At 42.4% G+C, this 16,966-nt stretch overlaps 1 protein-coding gene across 1 annotated transcript in view; it reads left to right on the top strand.

The window, feature by feature from the left end:
* The window catches only part of zbtb16a (zinc finger and BTB domain containing 16a), a 76,535-nt gene that overhangs the window by 40,909 nt on the left and 18,660 nt on the right, over positions 1-16,966 (top strand). Inside the window, exon 4 of the mRNA XM_077592766.1 lies at positions 8,370-8,456. Coding sequence (XP_077448892.1) covers positions 8,370-8,456 — 87 coding nt within the window. The remainder of the gene's footprint in view (positions 1-8,369; positions 8,457-16,966) is intronic.

The following is a 16,966-nucleotide window of genomic DNA, read 5'->3' on the forward strand; positions in this document are numbered from 1 at the left end:
TTGAACCCTTTGAACCGCCGAGTCACCACTTGGCCTATTTCTGCCTCAGCTGATTGTAGGCACACACCGACTTCCACACACACACGCACGCTTTTGGCCGCCAGCCAAGGCCTGTCATCGCCTCTACAGTATCACTTCTGCTGTATTTATATTCGGAGGCCCGTGCTGCAAGTTGGCAGGCAGCTTGGCTTGCAGGAGGAACTGGAAAGTGTTTCAGCTGCAGGTTCCACTTCCTCCTGCTCACAAAGACGTTGACGTGAGGAGCGCTTGGTTGTGTAATGTGCTTAGAAAACACACATTTCAAAGGACTCCCCGGTGGAGGGAAAAGACCTTTTAAAACACTTGATAGAATTCCGAGCAAATAGAAGGGAAAATAAGCCTTGGTGGAACAATTCGAAAGCAATTTTTTGAAACCTAAATGGGACATTTTGCCATAGAAACATAATCAAATAAGTTAACTAATGAATGAAGTGTGAAGAAAAACATTTCATGTGTTAGACCGACTAAAGTTGCTTTTAAAATGACCTATTCTTCTAACACCTTCAATATATTATTTCAAGAAAAATACTAATTGGCTTCCATTAAACGCCATTCGCGTCCAATCCATTTTGACTGCGAGAGGCTAGAAACATAACCATTCAATACCAGTCATCCCAGTTCAAATGAGTCTATTGTTTTAATGGAATGGAATTAATGTGAAAAGTAAACATCCAGTGCAAAATGTTCAGTCTTACATTCGCAAACAGTTTTAAAAAGTAAAAAAATAAAGCCGCAAAACATTTAATGGAAGTGGAAAATTAACACTTATACAAGAATAAAATATACACAAAATATTAATTATATTTCAAAACATTGCGTTTTTTAAAAAAGGGTTAAACATACAAATATGGTTAATGTATTTTCGTTTTCAACATCAACAACACCCTTTAAAAATAAATAAAATAAATAAAAGGATCGAGAAAATATAAAATTCCAGAATGTTCCAATATAGTAATTGTAATAAGTTACACGTGGACTTTTCTTTTGTGCAAATCCAACCAAACTCCATTGACTGATAGGCTCTGTGCTTCAGGATTTTTTTTTTTACTTAATAATAATCATGCCTTTTACTTCTTAGTAAGGATGGTAAAAGATGACTTCATGGAAAACAACTCACGGCGTTGTCCGTCAGCGTTTAAATGCCAGTTTGATGTTGTCAGCTAAAATAGTTTCCGTCCTAATTGATCTGATTCGAGCCTTTGAAGACTGCACGTGTTCCCTTTTTATATGGAACATTTTACAAGTGTGATGTAGTGAATGCCTGAACAAAACAAACGTGTAAATCGATGCACCTGAGAGCTGTGAGGGGAAGAAGAAAAAATAACAACAAAAAAACAAAAAACAAATGGCTTATTTGTAGAAATACCTGTTAGTGTGAACACTGCTGAATGTCCTGTTTTGCCCAAAAACATGATTTGCAGCCAATTTCTGAAATTGCCAAGTTCCAAAGAGTTCCATTTGATATGTTTTCTTAAAAAGATATATTGCTTGCGCGAGATTTGAATGCATTTTTTTTTGCGTGCTGGCATTGTTTGTGGAATCCCCTTTTAGAACTGAGCCTCTTTAATATTTCATTTTATAGCCTTTTTTTAAAGTTCTAATATATGCACGTCGTGTTGGTTTCAAACCTCATGACTTTCTACGCCTTGCTTTTGACAATGTGTGACTTGAAAGCAGGAAATAATGGGCCCTAAACAGTAAATCTTTACAGGTTATTGACCGGGCAAGGTGAGGGACTTGTTAGTAATAATGGCGAGTACTTGCGAGGGGGTTGTCGGTCCGCCACTGCATTAGCGCTGGGCTGGTTTGACCATTTTAGTTTCACTGTATACAAAAAAATAAATAAAAAATAAATAAGAGTAACAGCTTAACAGTACTTTGGGCTTTGGTCTCCTCAGTGCTGGCCAAGAATGCTCCAGCAAACAAAGCTGTGAAAGCCTGGTGTGTTCCCTGAGGTTTTTAATTCGCACCAGCCTGGAGGCTCCCATTTCACAGCTAAAACTCCCCCAAGATGGCAACCAAAAAATAACAATAAGAAAATAGAAAACAGACAGGACTTATTTTACCTGCCACTGAAGTTTTTCTAAGCATTTGAAAGCCCTCCCTACTTCCTCCCTCAAGGCAATAGCCCACAAGCCATGTGAGCTTTCGCCACTTCATCCTTCTCTCTGTTTAACTATAAAAATGCATTAACGGCCCAGTAAATGTGATGCTGCACGACCCGCCAGCTGCCGACCAAAGAAACATTCTGCGGCGGTCGTGGGGGTAGGCAAAGTTCACGAGGTGGTCAGGAGCCTCAAATAAATGATTGTCTGAAAAATGTACTCATGTTTTCCTATCATGGACTCATTTTTATTGTCCTTGTGTGTAACTTGGTGATTTGAAAGGGAACACTTCCACACTATGCTTGTTTGACAGCAACAAAAACTATTCAGCCTAAACAAGGTTTTAAAAAGTCTCACATTAACCCAAATCATAATACATTTTATTTTAAAGTGCCTTTCAAAACACCCAAGGCCACTGTAGAAGAAACTCAAATTTAAGAACACCTAAATTAAGGATGAAAAACTAATAACACAAAAAATGAATACTGAATGACAAAAAATCTTAATTTGTTTGATCGCTCTAATGCACGTGTCAGAGTGGCGGCCCGGGGGCCAAATCTGGCCCGCCGCATCATTTTGTGTGGCCCGGGAAAGTAAATCATGAGTGCCGACTTTCTGTTTTAGGATCAAGTATAGATGTATATTACATTTCCTGATTTTCCCCCTTTTAAATCAATAATTGTAATTTTTTAATCAATTTTTTTTCAGTTATTAGTTCAAAAATCATTTTGTCAAATCTAAAAATATATTTAAAAAAAGGTAAAATAAACATTGTTTTAGATCTATAAAAAAAACTGAATATTCAGGGCTTTTAATCCAGTTCTTTTAATCCAGTTATAAAAAAAAAATCTACACATGAAATCGAGTTGACGTTAATGCGGCCCGCGAACCAACCCGAGTCTGACACCCCTGCTCTAACCTAAAAAAAAAAATAATAAACGACGCGTGCCCTAATTTAGTTTCATTTTTCCAATTCATCGAGTCCCGTTGACGATGATAGACATCCAATCGATTGGAAGCAAACAAAGTCAATTTCCACCTATGTAACGCATGATAAAACCTCGTTTGCTGCCAGCCCTCCCAGGTTCAAATGACTGAATGTCTTTTATTGACGACATGCGTATATGTATTCCAGAAGAAGCCCACCCACCCTGGTGCAGTCAGCTTCTATTAATACCAGCGGGCCCCGGGGCCACCGGGGCGCCTAACTTACTTCCTCCCTTTTCACACCAGGAGAGCCTTGAGGCGGCAGCTTTTGCTCGGTCTATGCATCCAGCTCTTGTTTCCTTCCTACACGTACACAACAATAAACACATGCAGGAGTGTTCACGTGCATTTTCTTCTTTGTCTGTGGTGCACAGACAGCAGTTGTGTGTTTGTGTGAAAGGGGGTTGCTTAAAAGCAGAGCTGAAAGCACATGGCACCTTTCACCTTTCAGGGTGGGAGCTGACTTGTCAGGCCAACATTTTGGAGCGGGAGAGGGGTGGAACATTTGGTCAGTGTCTGGCAGTGACTACCTAATGACAGCTTTTACGTTTGCCAGCCAGATTGGATTGATTTTGTTCTCGTTCGGGTAAAACGTCTGCAAAATTCACGGTTTGTGCATTGCTTAAAGTGTGGTAGGAGTACCACAAGTGGTATTCCCTATAGTTGTACGCAAAAGAATGAATGACGCACAAAGTGACTTTAAAACAACATACTTAGATGACATAGATTTACTTGTCAAGTACCCAACCTCCATTTTTCCGGGCCACCAACAAAGCTATGTTATGTAAATTGATATGCTTATTAAGAGGTGCAAGAGAGTATGTTTTGGCACATGGCGAACATGACTCAGAGGCACTCATACAAGGCGCGTGATTGGTTCCTGGCGTTAAATTGACCAACAAGATCACCGATGAAAGTGCTGTGATATGATTGGCAACTAGGAAATGGTATCCTATTTTATTGTGGAGCAATCTTCTGTCAGATTATATTGAGCTAGACAGTTTTGTAGCTGTGTGATACCCCTCCATCACCCAAGAGTGGAAAATCTCTGGATGTGATTGGTGCAATCGAAGCGAAATCTTAATCTGGCAATAGCAGTGTGTATATGAGCTGCAGGACTAACATAATGTTTGCACGAAAACCAGATCAGGCCCAGAATTTAAAAAAAAAAAATCAATCTGAACTCATCTATTTTGGATCGAGTTGCATGGCGGTGCGCGATGGGGTGAGTCAATATTTGTCCCAAGACATCCTGCCTGGTGCAACAGACTGTAAAGCTGTCGAGAGCGACCTGAATATTCCATGTACGTCGCGGTTTCCCTTTGATTTCTCCTTCTCACCGCTGACAAGTCATCTCCAGCCAAGCGCGTTTGCGCCGCGTTTGATGGGTTGTCGCCGCACACCCTCAAACAATCTTCGCACACTCCCTACATGATAGATCGTCTCGACTTACCTATTGCACTTATTTTGCTCCCAACGTCTCATTTGGGACGGCACGAGAGTTGTTTTCATCTGTTCGATGTGCTGGATTGCTCATGTATTTGTTGTGGCTTGACCTCATCATCTCATCTCATTTTCTGAACCACTTTATCCTCATTAGGATGTTGTGGCTTGACATAAAAATGACAATTTAACCTGCATGTGTCAACACCAGTCTTTTAATGGAATTAATCTGTCCCTGTTCCTCTTTAAGACCACCTTTTACCACCCTGTACATGTTCATTAGTTTTGTCATACGGTCTCGTCTTGACTCCAACTGAGCACACATTTTGTTAGTCTGTTTTGGCCACACTACAAATGTATTACAGGTATTATTTTCCTTTTTGCTGAAATATGCTTTTTTAATTGTTATCTGAAATTGTGGGTCGTTTAAATCGGTGCATCAGAAAATTGCACAACCCCTCTTTGCAACATAACTTGAGATTAGAATGGATGTGGATTTTTTTTAACCCATTAAATCTTTGGAAATTATTCAGTTAATGTCCCAACCCTAAAAAAACAAAAATCCGAATGTGACTGGCGATGGTATACGTTGAAGTGAACCGTCACAGAGTCGATTCCAAACAGTTTGTCTTTCCTGATGAAACCTTCTGACAGCTCAAATTGCAAAATAGTAGGGAACAGAAAGAAGCTGGGGGAACGTTTGGCTGGATGCGATGGCCTACTTTATGTCACTACAAACGGAGACAGGCTCTTCCGCTCTGATGTTTAATTCTGAGAGCGTCTTTGATGAAAGATTCTGTTTCGACGGGTGCTCCCAAAGGAGCGCATCTGTTGCAAAATAATGCTACCTCAGACAGGATGTTGCTTGGAACAACAAGTGGCAAATGACGCCACGGTGTGTCACAAAACTACAAATAGTTGAAACCTGTCTATGGCGGAATAGTATCTTGATTGACGCGTGTTCGGAAATCGGGACTAATAACTGTATATTTTTTTTAAAGATCGGAGTTTTAATAATAATGAAAATCCTGTGAGGTAATTGGTCCCTAAATAATTATCGAATCGTAGTACGTACTATCAAAATTAACGCTTAAACTCTGGAGAATGAAGTTAGCGCTTTAAAGGTGAATGCTTTAACTCTGGGAATTTAAGTTAGTAAACCTTTTGCTTGACACCTAATAAAAAAAAAACAGTTTGTAACTCAAGACCTTCCACAATTTAGTTTGATTTGCAAAAACTAAAACCTTTGCTAGTCACGGCACATAGAAACGCTGACTGTCCATTTAGCAGCAATTGTGGAAGACGTTATATCACTCCGGTCATAGATTGACAGCAAGGCAGCCCTACTGTGCCTTGTTCTCTTTTTTTCCAGCTTTTTATGAAATGAGAACAACACTTAGTTGTGCAACAGCTCTCCAAGGAGGAATTGAAACAGGAAGTGTTTTTTTGTGCCTCACAACAACACCTGATCGCTACTGCGTCCTGATGGCAAATCTCTGTGCACTTCACCAATGTTCTGTGCAACTTACCATAATTGATTTGTCAAGCCAGACTCAATTTGTCATTTTGTATATATTTCCGCATAAGTTTCCTGAATGCAATGGCGCGTTTCTTTCTTTGATTTCTTCCAATTGAAGTTGATAAATGCCCCTCGCCTCTTCCGATGAATAAATACCACCTAAGACAGAATGGCAATGGTGAATTCATTAGCCCACAGTGGCCATGAGTGCAACTTTTGTGATGGCACGACGCCACATTCAGGTGTCAACTTTGTGCGACTGGAGAATTGAATTTGCTTTCAAAATAAAATGGCAATAGTGGCTTTCCTGGGTCTAAGATCAACACAATGGCGTCCGCGGTATTGTAAACGCGAGGTCATTTGTAGTAAATCAGCTGGGCTTTTAAAAGCCGAGATGGCAGCGGCGAGTCCGGGCGGGAGGCCGCCAGGCGTGTGCTAAATGGGCCAGGCACGGGGCGGGGAGGCAGTTTAGTGCGGGCCGTGCCCCCCGCTTGTGGCGCACGCCCATAAATTGCGAGGAGGTGTCCGCCGAGTGCTTGGCTTCAAGGGGGATCAACTTGTGCGAGGTCGCGGCAGGGCACGCACGTAGGGGGTGCGAGGGCGAAGCCAAGGTACACATGGCCGCGCCAAGCCGCAACGCTTTTGGAGGGGGTTGGAGGGGGGGGCGCCACTCCTTGCCGTTAGCAACTTTGACTGCCAAATTAACGCGATAAATCCCTACTTCCCGCCCCTTGACGGCAGGCGGGTGAAATTTGGAAAGATGGGCGTTTTGGATGCGGAAAAGGGGGGCACACGTCAGCTGTTGTTTTCGATCACGGACGTCTTAAAGTGACAAACACGTTCAAATTCACAGTAAAAAGAGCTTCGCAAGTAAACATGTATCATCATATCCTCCATAACCTGTCGAGTGGATTGAAAATCTAGACGAGTCCAGGATGTGCTGCTACTCACGAGGTTGCATTTCACGATCTGGCCGCCCTCACTTTGTACAGCGTGCTCACTGTCCTTTTTTTTTTTTAATCGTCTTTTGCATAACTTGTTGCATAAGCGATGTTCTGGCAGGCACACCGTGTCATGTACACTCTGTGTCATTTCTGCTTTTTCAGTCGCCGCTCGTTACAGTACAGACCGTTCCCTCATGTCACTGCAGTTGCTAAAAGCGCCCAAAATATCACCCCTCCTTTCAACTCTTTTTCATTTTCTGGTTTTCCTTTTGGTCATCTAAGAATCCGCTTCCTGTTTTCATCGCTCTCTCTGGTTGTTCCTGGAGGTGCCGTAACCCCGACGGGCCCGCCAAGAACAAACCGTGAGGGATCGGCACGCGGGCCGCCAGATGTTCCCTGGCTGCGTGCGTTTGATGTGTGATGCGTATGGCATGTACAGTGCGCCTTGCCAAAGCCCGTAAACCCGCAATTAGCCCGATCTAATGTGCACTTGTACAAGGTTGTCGATCAATGAACTAAATGTTGCATCGCGGCCAGGTAGACGAGAACCAGAGAGGTGGCGGCTTAATGTTGACGACAGAAAAACAAGCTGATTTGAATGAGCACTTGAAAATAATGAACCTGGGCAAACTTTCTAAGCTGATTCACCTTCAGATGCGCTCCATTTATCAGCATCGTTTTGGATTTATAAATGAGAGTGCAGCTTTCTTTTAAGGCTATTTTGCTTGTTACATATTCCATCAAATAAATCTGGGCTTCATTTTACAAATTCGCTTAAATGAAAACTCCCTTGCCAATAGTAGACAGCCAATACATTTTTAACTGGGAAGCCTGGCACTTAAGATGGATTGGATTTGGTCTACTAGTGAGACTTTGAGCTGAATTATGTTTTTAATGGGGATTGTTTTTGGAACAATTAGAGTTTCAAATCATTAGAATTCAAGTTTTGTTTTGTGGAAAATGTTCATTCTTTTCTTTCAATATGATGATTAGATTAGAAATTGCACTTCATTGCAGTAAGATATGAGCAAAAATTGTCATTCTAACAAAGTGGTACAATATAAAAAGAAACCACTGAGCATTTTTGTGCATTTCCCCCCCCCCCAAACTACAACAAAGACTATCGTTGTAATTAGTAAGTATTCAAAGCTTGCATAAGTATTCCTTAGTTTAATTTCACACTTCATGCCTAAGCAGGCACTCTACTAGCTAATTTATTTTTCAACACATGCAATTAAAAATGTAAATGAAACACAATTGGCCACTTTGAAATAGAGTTCTCCCAATCCGATTTTTTTCCTAAACTTCCGACCTTGTGTTTCTGTTCTCCAGCCGGCGAGAAAGCCATCGTGTGTGACCAGTGCGGCGCTCAATTCCAGACTGAAGAATCCCTGGAGGCCCACCGGCAGATCCACACCGGTAGGAAACCCAACATCAACACCCTTTCGCTCATTTTTCCGCACCCAGTACATTTAGATATTTCGTTAGTGACGATGATTGACGGCGCGGTGGCAGCGTGCTGGATTAGCCGTAAATCCCAACAGTAATCATCATAGTCAGGAGAATTTGGCCACCCTTGGTGCTGTTTGTCGCCGTGCCCCTTTACCCTTCCGCTACGGAAATGTGAGGACTGTGCGAGTGCCAAGATGAAAACGGGAGGATTTAAATCCTCCTCCGTTAGCAGATGTCAAGTGTTTAATTTAGACGGAAAGTCCGCGACGTCCATTGACGTTAAGTAGATCTCGTGCCGTGCTCAGATCTTAATTTTGAGTCTTTGTGTAACAGATCGTGAAACAATTTGCGCAGTGGAAACAGTCGAGAGAAAAATGATTATTTTGCACATACACTGTTCACTATTGACGATAACTTTAGAGTGTTTTTTTGTTTATTTAGTCCTGTATCGTGGGATTTCAGGGCGGTTCAATTTTTTTAGTTTTGAAGATTTGTACACAAAAACTGTATGTTGCCCTAATACTCATTGAGACAAAATTTCAAAGTTTGTGTCGTATTTCAAACTATTATGACTATTCACCTCATTTGGCCACCATTGAAATTGATTGGACGTCTTCCAGTTACAAACTCATTAAAAATCACAGCAGATTTTGAACAATATGACCAATTTTACAGAAAATTTTGGTCCAAATAATTTAAAATCGCACGACTTCAGGTGTTTTGAATTCAAAATTTTCTAAAAATTTAATTATTTTATTTCTAAATGATTACATCAAGAACAGTACTTTTTTTTTTATTTTAGTAAGAGAATAGCAAAAAAATGGAACCATTTTTTCTCAACGTATCTTTCCCATAAATGGTTAGCAAATTCCTAACGTTGTGAAATGATTCTTGTAGTCAAATGACATGAAAAAAAACCAAATATTTTGTTTTTGTGCATGGCCCTAACATTTGTAAAAATAAGTTGAATTGAAAACGTCTTCCAGGTTTCACGTTACTTAGGACCATGTCATTATGACTTGTGCTCTTTTGCAGTATTGCCTTTTAGGCAATCATGGTAACAATCAAGTGACCGTTCATTTTGGACTTAACCGAATTAGATGTTTCTTCATCTGGGCTGCCAATGAGCACCCAAGGAGATTCCTGAAATAGTCCCTCATCATTATCATCGTCTCCAATGGCAGCTTCCTGCCTTTTGGAATCGCACACACGCACCCCCAACCCCCATCTTTGTGGCCGTTTGTTCCTATCCAAAATATTTGAGAGGCTAAATTTTGGAAGCGAGTGTTGGTTAGGAGGGGGTTGGGGTGGTCGTATCTTCCCTCTTGCGTCCTCAGCCAATCAGCATGGCACACGTTATGGCGAGGTTAAACGAGGCTAATGAACTGGCAGCCATAATGGTGGAAAAAGAGAGTGCTAAATATAGAAATTCCAGTCTGGAGCCAATGGAAGCTGTTTAACCCTTTTTAGGGCAAGTGACTATTTTTGGCAAGTTAAAAAAAAAACAGCATCAAAGATCTGGCAACCACGTAAAGGGGAAATTACATTTTGGGTCAGGTAGGGCTTCAAAATTAACTCACATTTGGCCCAAAATGGGATGTTAACACATGTGGATGTCACCTCCCAATTATAATTATACTTTTGTTTAATGTGTATATTCTTTTAAAGAATACAATTGCTATTATGGAATGCAAAACCTAATTAAAATGAATAGAGACAGAAAATACCTTACGATCACCAATAACACTGATGAATAATAAATAACAAGGCATGCACAAAATGTTCCTTTTTTGTTTTTAATAAGAATAAAATCCACACAATCACTTTGGGCCTCTTGTGAGATGAAACCAGTAGAATTGGGCTTTTTTCCCACAAAACAGCCTCCATTGGTGAGGCGCTATATAAGTTGTACTTTACCCAAATGTGTGAAAAATCTATTTCATTTTATACGAGTAAGCTGACAGAGGTGCTACGGCATTCAAAATGTTTCCTCGCATAAAATCGAGCAAGTTTGACACTCCTCATGAACCCTTTGCTTTATGCGATCCCCCTTTTTTTTACCAAGTAGAGCTTCTTTTTAGCTTACAATGTCTTCGTTCAAGGCAAAGGCCATCGTGGCATGCACGTTCAATAATCGGCGGTGACCCCACGTCCCACCGACGACGGCGTTCGGCCTCGTCGGCTCGCCACGTTGAATGCTTCGCCATCGTGGCGGTAAGCAATCAGCTGCAGTCGGACTAAACCTCAAAGGAGGGAAGAAAAAAGCAAAGCCACGGGAGGGTTAGAAAACCGGCGGACGCATTCCTGAAGTCGTCGTCATTCCCGGTGAAAACATCACGCGGCGTTGATTTGCGGTGTCGACACTCCACTGCAGTTGTTGACTTTCTTAGCAAGTCATGGAAAGAAATAAAACAACTCCAAGAAGATGTCACGCCAATCTCTGACTCTAAACTGGGACTTTTGTAAGCAAACGTTCTCCCAGGCGGTCAGGAAAGCTTTCATCTTCAAAAACCAAAATAAAAAATCCCGCCGCTGTCATATTTCCAAGCCTATTTACTCCCGGTCTTGTTTGTGCGCTACGGCTGTTATGCAACATACACAGCCAGGCTAAATTTAGCAGTATTTTTTATTTTTTTTTGGAAGTGCCAACCAGCAAACCGTCGGGAGGATGTTTTGGCGGCGGGCTGTTTCCACTTTGTGCTCGTCTGATGCATTCAGGGACCCTGTTAAAGAAAGTACCTTCTAATAGTCATTAGAAACTCCAGTAAAATTCTTCATTTCTTTCTCATGAGGCCTTTATATCATGCAAGATATTTTCTAGAAACCCCATTTTTTGGGTTATATTTTTACCAATATATACTACCAGAAGAACCAAGTACACTTGTTTTGTTTAAGATTCGTGCATTCACTGGCGTGACGTGTAATTTGCATGGAAATGCCACGTTGGGAGATGAGCAGTTACGTGACACGGTGGCTTTGGCGGACCTTTGTCGGTCTGGACCGTCGCTGCGTGAATCATTCACGCCTGGAGAAAACCCGCCGGTAACAACAAAAAGCGGAGAGGTTCCTTTTTTTCGGAGCCGGTTTCATTGCCTCTCATTTTGTCTTTCGCCCTGTCCTTTTCAAGGCTCGTAATATGGGCGGAAAATATGCAAAGTGCCTCGCAGGCAACGGCAATGGGAGCGCAGCGTGAGTCCAGAGTAAACACTTTCCTTTCTCAAGCCAGGAATAGTTTGGCTGCAGCGAGGCGGCGGGAAGGGGGGTGTGGGGGGGGTTTGAGGGATGAAGAAGAACATGTGCTGAAAAGCGACAACAACAAGGGGCCGCGTGAGGACGGCGTAAGCGGCGCTCGTGGCCCTCGGCCTGATTCGTTCGACGGCGAACACGCCAAAGTGCCTCGTATCGCACCAACCTGGCATCTGTTTAGCATCGACTTAATTGCGATGTTATTAAGTTGTCAGGGAGCATTAGGGTCGATCCACGCAAAGTAAACACGCACACATCCGCGCAAGGAGAATTCGGACATTGTCGCGGGATCGTAAATAAAAAGCTCCTCAGGTCATGCAAATGTAGGAGAAAACATGTCGTTGTTATAGATGACGTCTGAGTAAGCACCACTCATGAAAAGTCAACAATTCTTCCCCCCCCAAAAAAGTCCTCAAACTGGTTGACGCCACTCCTAGTTGAAGTTTACACAGCTCAGCTCGTAATTCACAGTTTGTATTTAGGGAATTTGAGCAACCATTTAAATGGTAATAATCACTTATCTTCCAGACGACCAAAAGACCGGCGACCAATCGACCGTGTACCGTCACAGCGCCTTTATTCACTTTCACGTAAACTGGCTGTTATTGAAACTGATGGATGAACCAGAGTTGCTCTGAAAGTGAGCCGTTTTCACATTGTCCACTTCTTAAATATGGCATATATATTAATTCTAACGACACACAAACAAAGGGCGAGACTTCAACATGCTAATTATAAAGGAAATACATGTCAGGATCTGTCCAAATTTCCCTCAACATGATAGTTTAATGGCAGCCACCCCAGTCTTATTTTTGCTCGAGATGCTCCTTTTTCACTTCACCAACTGGCCTTCCCAAATAGTCCGAGTACAAGTCGTCGCAGACTCTATCACCGCTAAATTAAATCAAGTGGTGCTACCTTGACTACAGTCACTTCTCTGCCGATGAGCCGCCTCCACTGCACCGCAAACAAATTTCCCCCGATAAGGTCTAAATGAGTTTTTCCAAGGCACAGGGAGGAAAAGGCCTGATTGATGCCGGCGAAAACCGAAGGACGGTCGTAGGAGATGCGCCCGAACCAGAAATTACGCGCGGATGAGAGCTGGCACGGAGGGTCTTTCATTGAGAAATAACCCCAGAGGGCCCCACTTCCCGACGGGACCCCGACGAGCTGGTGGGCGCGGGTCCATTGATGCGGCGCGGCGTGAAACCGTGGGACAACGGCTTGTCCGGGAGGGAGTTGGTATTCTTATCAGGCAAAATAAGCCGCGGACAAATTGGGACGGGAGGGTGACTCGGCAGACGGCGGCCACACATCCAGAAAGGCCAATAAAATGGGGGGGCCCGGGCGGCAGGCGAGCGGGGCGGGGGGCACCCGGGTCGGGGAAGGATTATGCGCTCCCAGCGGGCGCCGTGATTCACGGCCCATAAAATGGAAGTCAGCAGGACACGCCGCAAATCTGGCCGGCCAATATCCTCCGCGGCCCCCTCGCGCCGATTGGAGGAGCGTCTTAACTCATTGGCTGCCGTTGACGGGGACGGACTCCCCTGCTGGACCCCCTTCAAATTTGCGTGTCGCTCGATAGTTTTTTCATTTCCTTCAATCATTCAATTCTTGGTTTGTTACATCCGTTCATTTACTCATTAATTTTAGCTTATCCTCACAAGGGTTGCAGGTGTGCAGGGGTGCTGGAGCCTATCCCGGCCCACTACAGGCAATAGGCGGGGGCACAGGGCATAAGGAGATGGACAACCATTCGCGCAACCCTCATAGTTATGGCTCTGCCGCCTAATTATTAAGTTGCTTCTATTAAATGTTCTTCACTTTCATTTTAATTTTTAATGTTTTCTGCCGTATATTATGATTTTTTTTTTTTAAATCTGTTTTTTAACAAAACGCTCAGTGGACATCTTTCCTGCTCCTTGATCTCCCTTTTCTCATTTTAACTTGACAATGTCAGCATTCTTTTGTCCGAGCCGTTATTCCGACTAAATCTCCCCCTCGTAATGACATCAGATTGTTTGCCAACATTTTAGCAGGGAATTAAAATATCAACAGACTTTCATTTACAGTGCAAACACCCTTTTATTAGCATGCTCACTCACACTAGCGGTCAGACTTTCAGTCCTTGTCATTCTTTAATTGTGAAACAGGGAGATTAGCGCTAGGGCTTCCAAACCTTTCAACCAAACAAAAGAAGGATCGCGTCCGGTTGCCTAGTGACACTAGCACTCGCTAATTTACTTCCAGAGCCATCCCTGTCATGAATATGTTTGTTAGAGTTGGAAAAAAAATATCCTTTAACCTACTGGCGGCTCATTCGACCGTGGAGCTCCCTGCTGAAGTTCTTTGAAATGCCTGATTTTGATGCATAGTTAAAATTAAAAAAATGTTTACTGTACTTTAGTCTATTTTTGTCACCTGGCTGGGCTTTTTCTTGAAGTGCCTGAATCGTTTCCCTGCCAGAACAAGATGATGGAAGCAGAATTCAAATAGGAACTATTACACCAGTGGCACTCTTCACTTAATGGCGGGTTTCTCGTGAGGGAAGATTGTTTCTTCACGTGGTGTAGCCACAAGAAAGAGAGTGACAGATATCTGCACGATTTTATTACAGTGAAACCTTTAGTTGAGAGCACCCCAACCTTGGGAACAGTCAAACTTCCTTCCCAATTCTCAGGATTGGATGTCTATTTCTGTCAATGGAAGCCCCTGACTTAAATATAATTCTGGAGGAAAAGCCTGTGACATTTGATTTGAGATTCCACCTCCTCTTTAGTTATTTGCTCATGGTGGTAAAAGGTCACCAGGCGTGTTTGCTCAGGTGTGCTGTGAGGCGGGAATCTGCGGATCACCTGATTAGGTGACATTCCTGCTCCAAAGTGTGCTTTTTTAGGGAGATGCTTTCAATCTCTGGAAGGGATCTTATGTCCTTGTATATTTTGCATTATTGCTCTTAGACACCTTTTTTACCAGACTTCAACTCAATCGAGAATGCTCTTTCCGTTCATATCCTTTTTTCTTGAATCGGGTACCACGATAAGGTCGGATGTTGGGGTGCGACAATATATCGATATGGCGTTTTGATCAAAACCAAAACGTTGCTACTGAAATTTTCCGCTGGACTAATATTTTCCACTGAAATAGGATCTATGTTAAGTCATTGGATGGCATTGACATCCATTAAGGGGCGAATTAACATTATTTCGTTCTCACTGGAACGCATTGGGTGTGTAGCGCCGTCAACGACCTTCAAATGAAGCCAGTTCTCGCAGTTTGAATGAATTGGACATCTATCTTTGATCATTTGGGGGCCGCTCTGGTACGCGGCAACAGCCTCTGTCGGGCTTGGCGAGCTCGCTAATTGTAGGCTCATCAAAGCAATTACAAGGGACATTTACAAGCGGCGTGGGCGCTAAATATTTATCTTTATACCAGATGATAAGAAGTTGCGTGGGCGTTCATTAATAATTAAAGCCAGTCTATTTGGGTGAGCGTGTCTTATCTGACTCCAGAGGCCAAGTGTTTGCAGTCACACTCGATTTGGAGTTAAACATTGTCGAAGGCGCAAACGACGGGCGGCCATCGTTGCGCCACACTGGCGTTCATTGGTACTCGAAAATTGTCTCTTTGAAATGAATTTGGCATTTCATCACGTAGTATGCATCGTGAGAGGTCACCAACCAGATGTTCGCCGCCTCCAAATGTGCAGTCTGACCTTGAGTCATTTGAGTAAGTCACCTTAAGCGTCTTGAGTTAACGTCATTAACTCTTCTCCATGGTGTTAAATTGAAGGCATTAAGAGATAAAAGAAAGATTTGGGTAGATTAAAAGGCCTTTTTTTGCTTTCATCCTGGTAAATTTAGGATTATTCCAATGAATCGTGACTTCAAATCAACGTTTATATAATGTATTAAACTCTATTTTATATTGTTTAATAATCTATTAGTGTTACTTGACAATAAATGCAAATTATAAATTGTGTACATCGTTTTTTAATTCAATTTACAAGTTCTTTTTTTAATTATTCATATGGTAATCAGTAACATAATAACAATAGTGTTTTTAATGCAATTTCTGCTTCGTTTTTTCTCTCCAATCAGCATGCTATATTGAAGATTCAAACATTTTCAACAGAATTCAAGTAAAGTCAATAGTTAGCGATGTGAGTAGGTTTGGATATTTGGTTGTGTACTTGGCAAACCCACCTACCTCCCCCCAGGCCACTGTCCAAAAACGCACTTCAGGCATGGAATGTTGGGGGGGGTCGCCCCTTAGTGTCCCCTTACAGTCCAGGCTCTGGGAGCTGATTGATTTGGGGTGAGGGAGGGTTGGCGGGGGTGCACCTCGGACCCTTTCTGGGGCTTTGGAGGTCAGAGGTCAGCTCTTCTGCAAATCTGCTTCCTATTGTACAGTGGAAACACCAAGAGGACCGGTGTCACGTCACCCCCCCAGGTCTCCCCCCCTCTCTTTGGCCTTCTGCCTGGGAAAATGGAGGAGGTGTCAATTTAAGCTATTCTCTGCTCCTCTTTACTTCTCTGTGTCTTCTCAAGCCTCTCTTTAAAGCGCAAATTCTTTAGCTTGCAATGCAAAGAGACGCACGGCCGGGCGAGCTGTTAAGAAGCGTTTGTTAAGGTTTCCCCCTGCGACCCCTCCTCGCCGAATAAAAACTCATGCTAATGGGGCATGCACGCCACCGTGGAAACGCTTTTTAATGAAGGACTCAAGGAAGCAATTAGCGTAACACAATATCAGTAAAATACCTCACTTGTGGCAATTAGTGGCCTTAATAGATTGTCGGACATCAACAGGTTTTCCTTGCGTCTTTTTGACCAGTTTTCATCAAAGTGGGCTATTTTATGTTCAGTCACAGTTGTTTACTCGATTAATTCTGTCCACAAATGCATTGAAAATACTTTTTAACATTATTTGTGAAGAAATTAAAACTTGTACTCCTTCTTTTTCGCATTAAAACATGGTTTTTCTTGCCAATTTTCCCTCTTGTTGTTACACAAACACTATTGTTTGTAGTATCAGAGTATTTAACACCTTTATTATTATGACCATTTAGCAGGAGCAACATAAGCTATCTTATTCATAGCTATATTTTTTTCAATTGACCTGAAATTTTTTTCATTTGAATGTTATCAGAAAAATCTGAATAGGCAGCAGCTTTTTTTAACCTCAGAAAAAATTGCAGATAGACGTTTGACGTTGCACAGCTGTGTCAT

This window comes from Stigmatopora argus, chromosome 22, assembly GCF_051989625.1.
Source record: "Stigmatopora argus isolate UIUO_Sarg chromosome 22, RoL_Sarg_1.0, whole genome shotgun sequence".
In the NCBI taxonomy this organism is placed as follows: domain Eukaryota; kingdom Metazoa; phylum Chordata; class Actinopteri; order Syngnathiformes; family Syngnathidae; genus Stigmatopora; species Stigmatopora argus.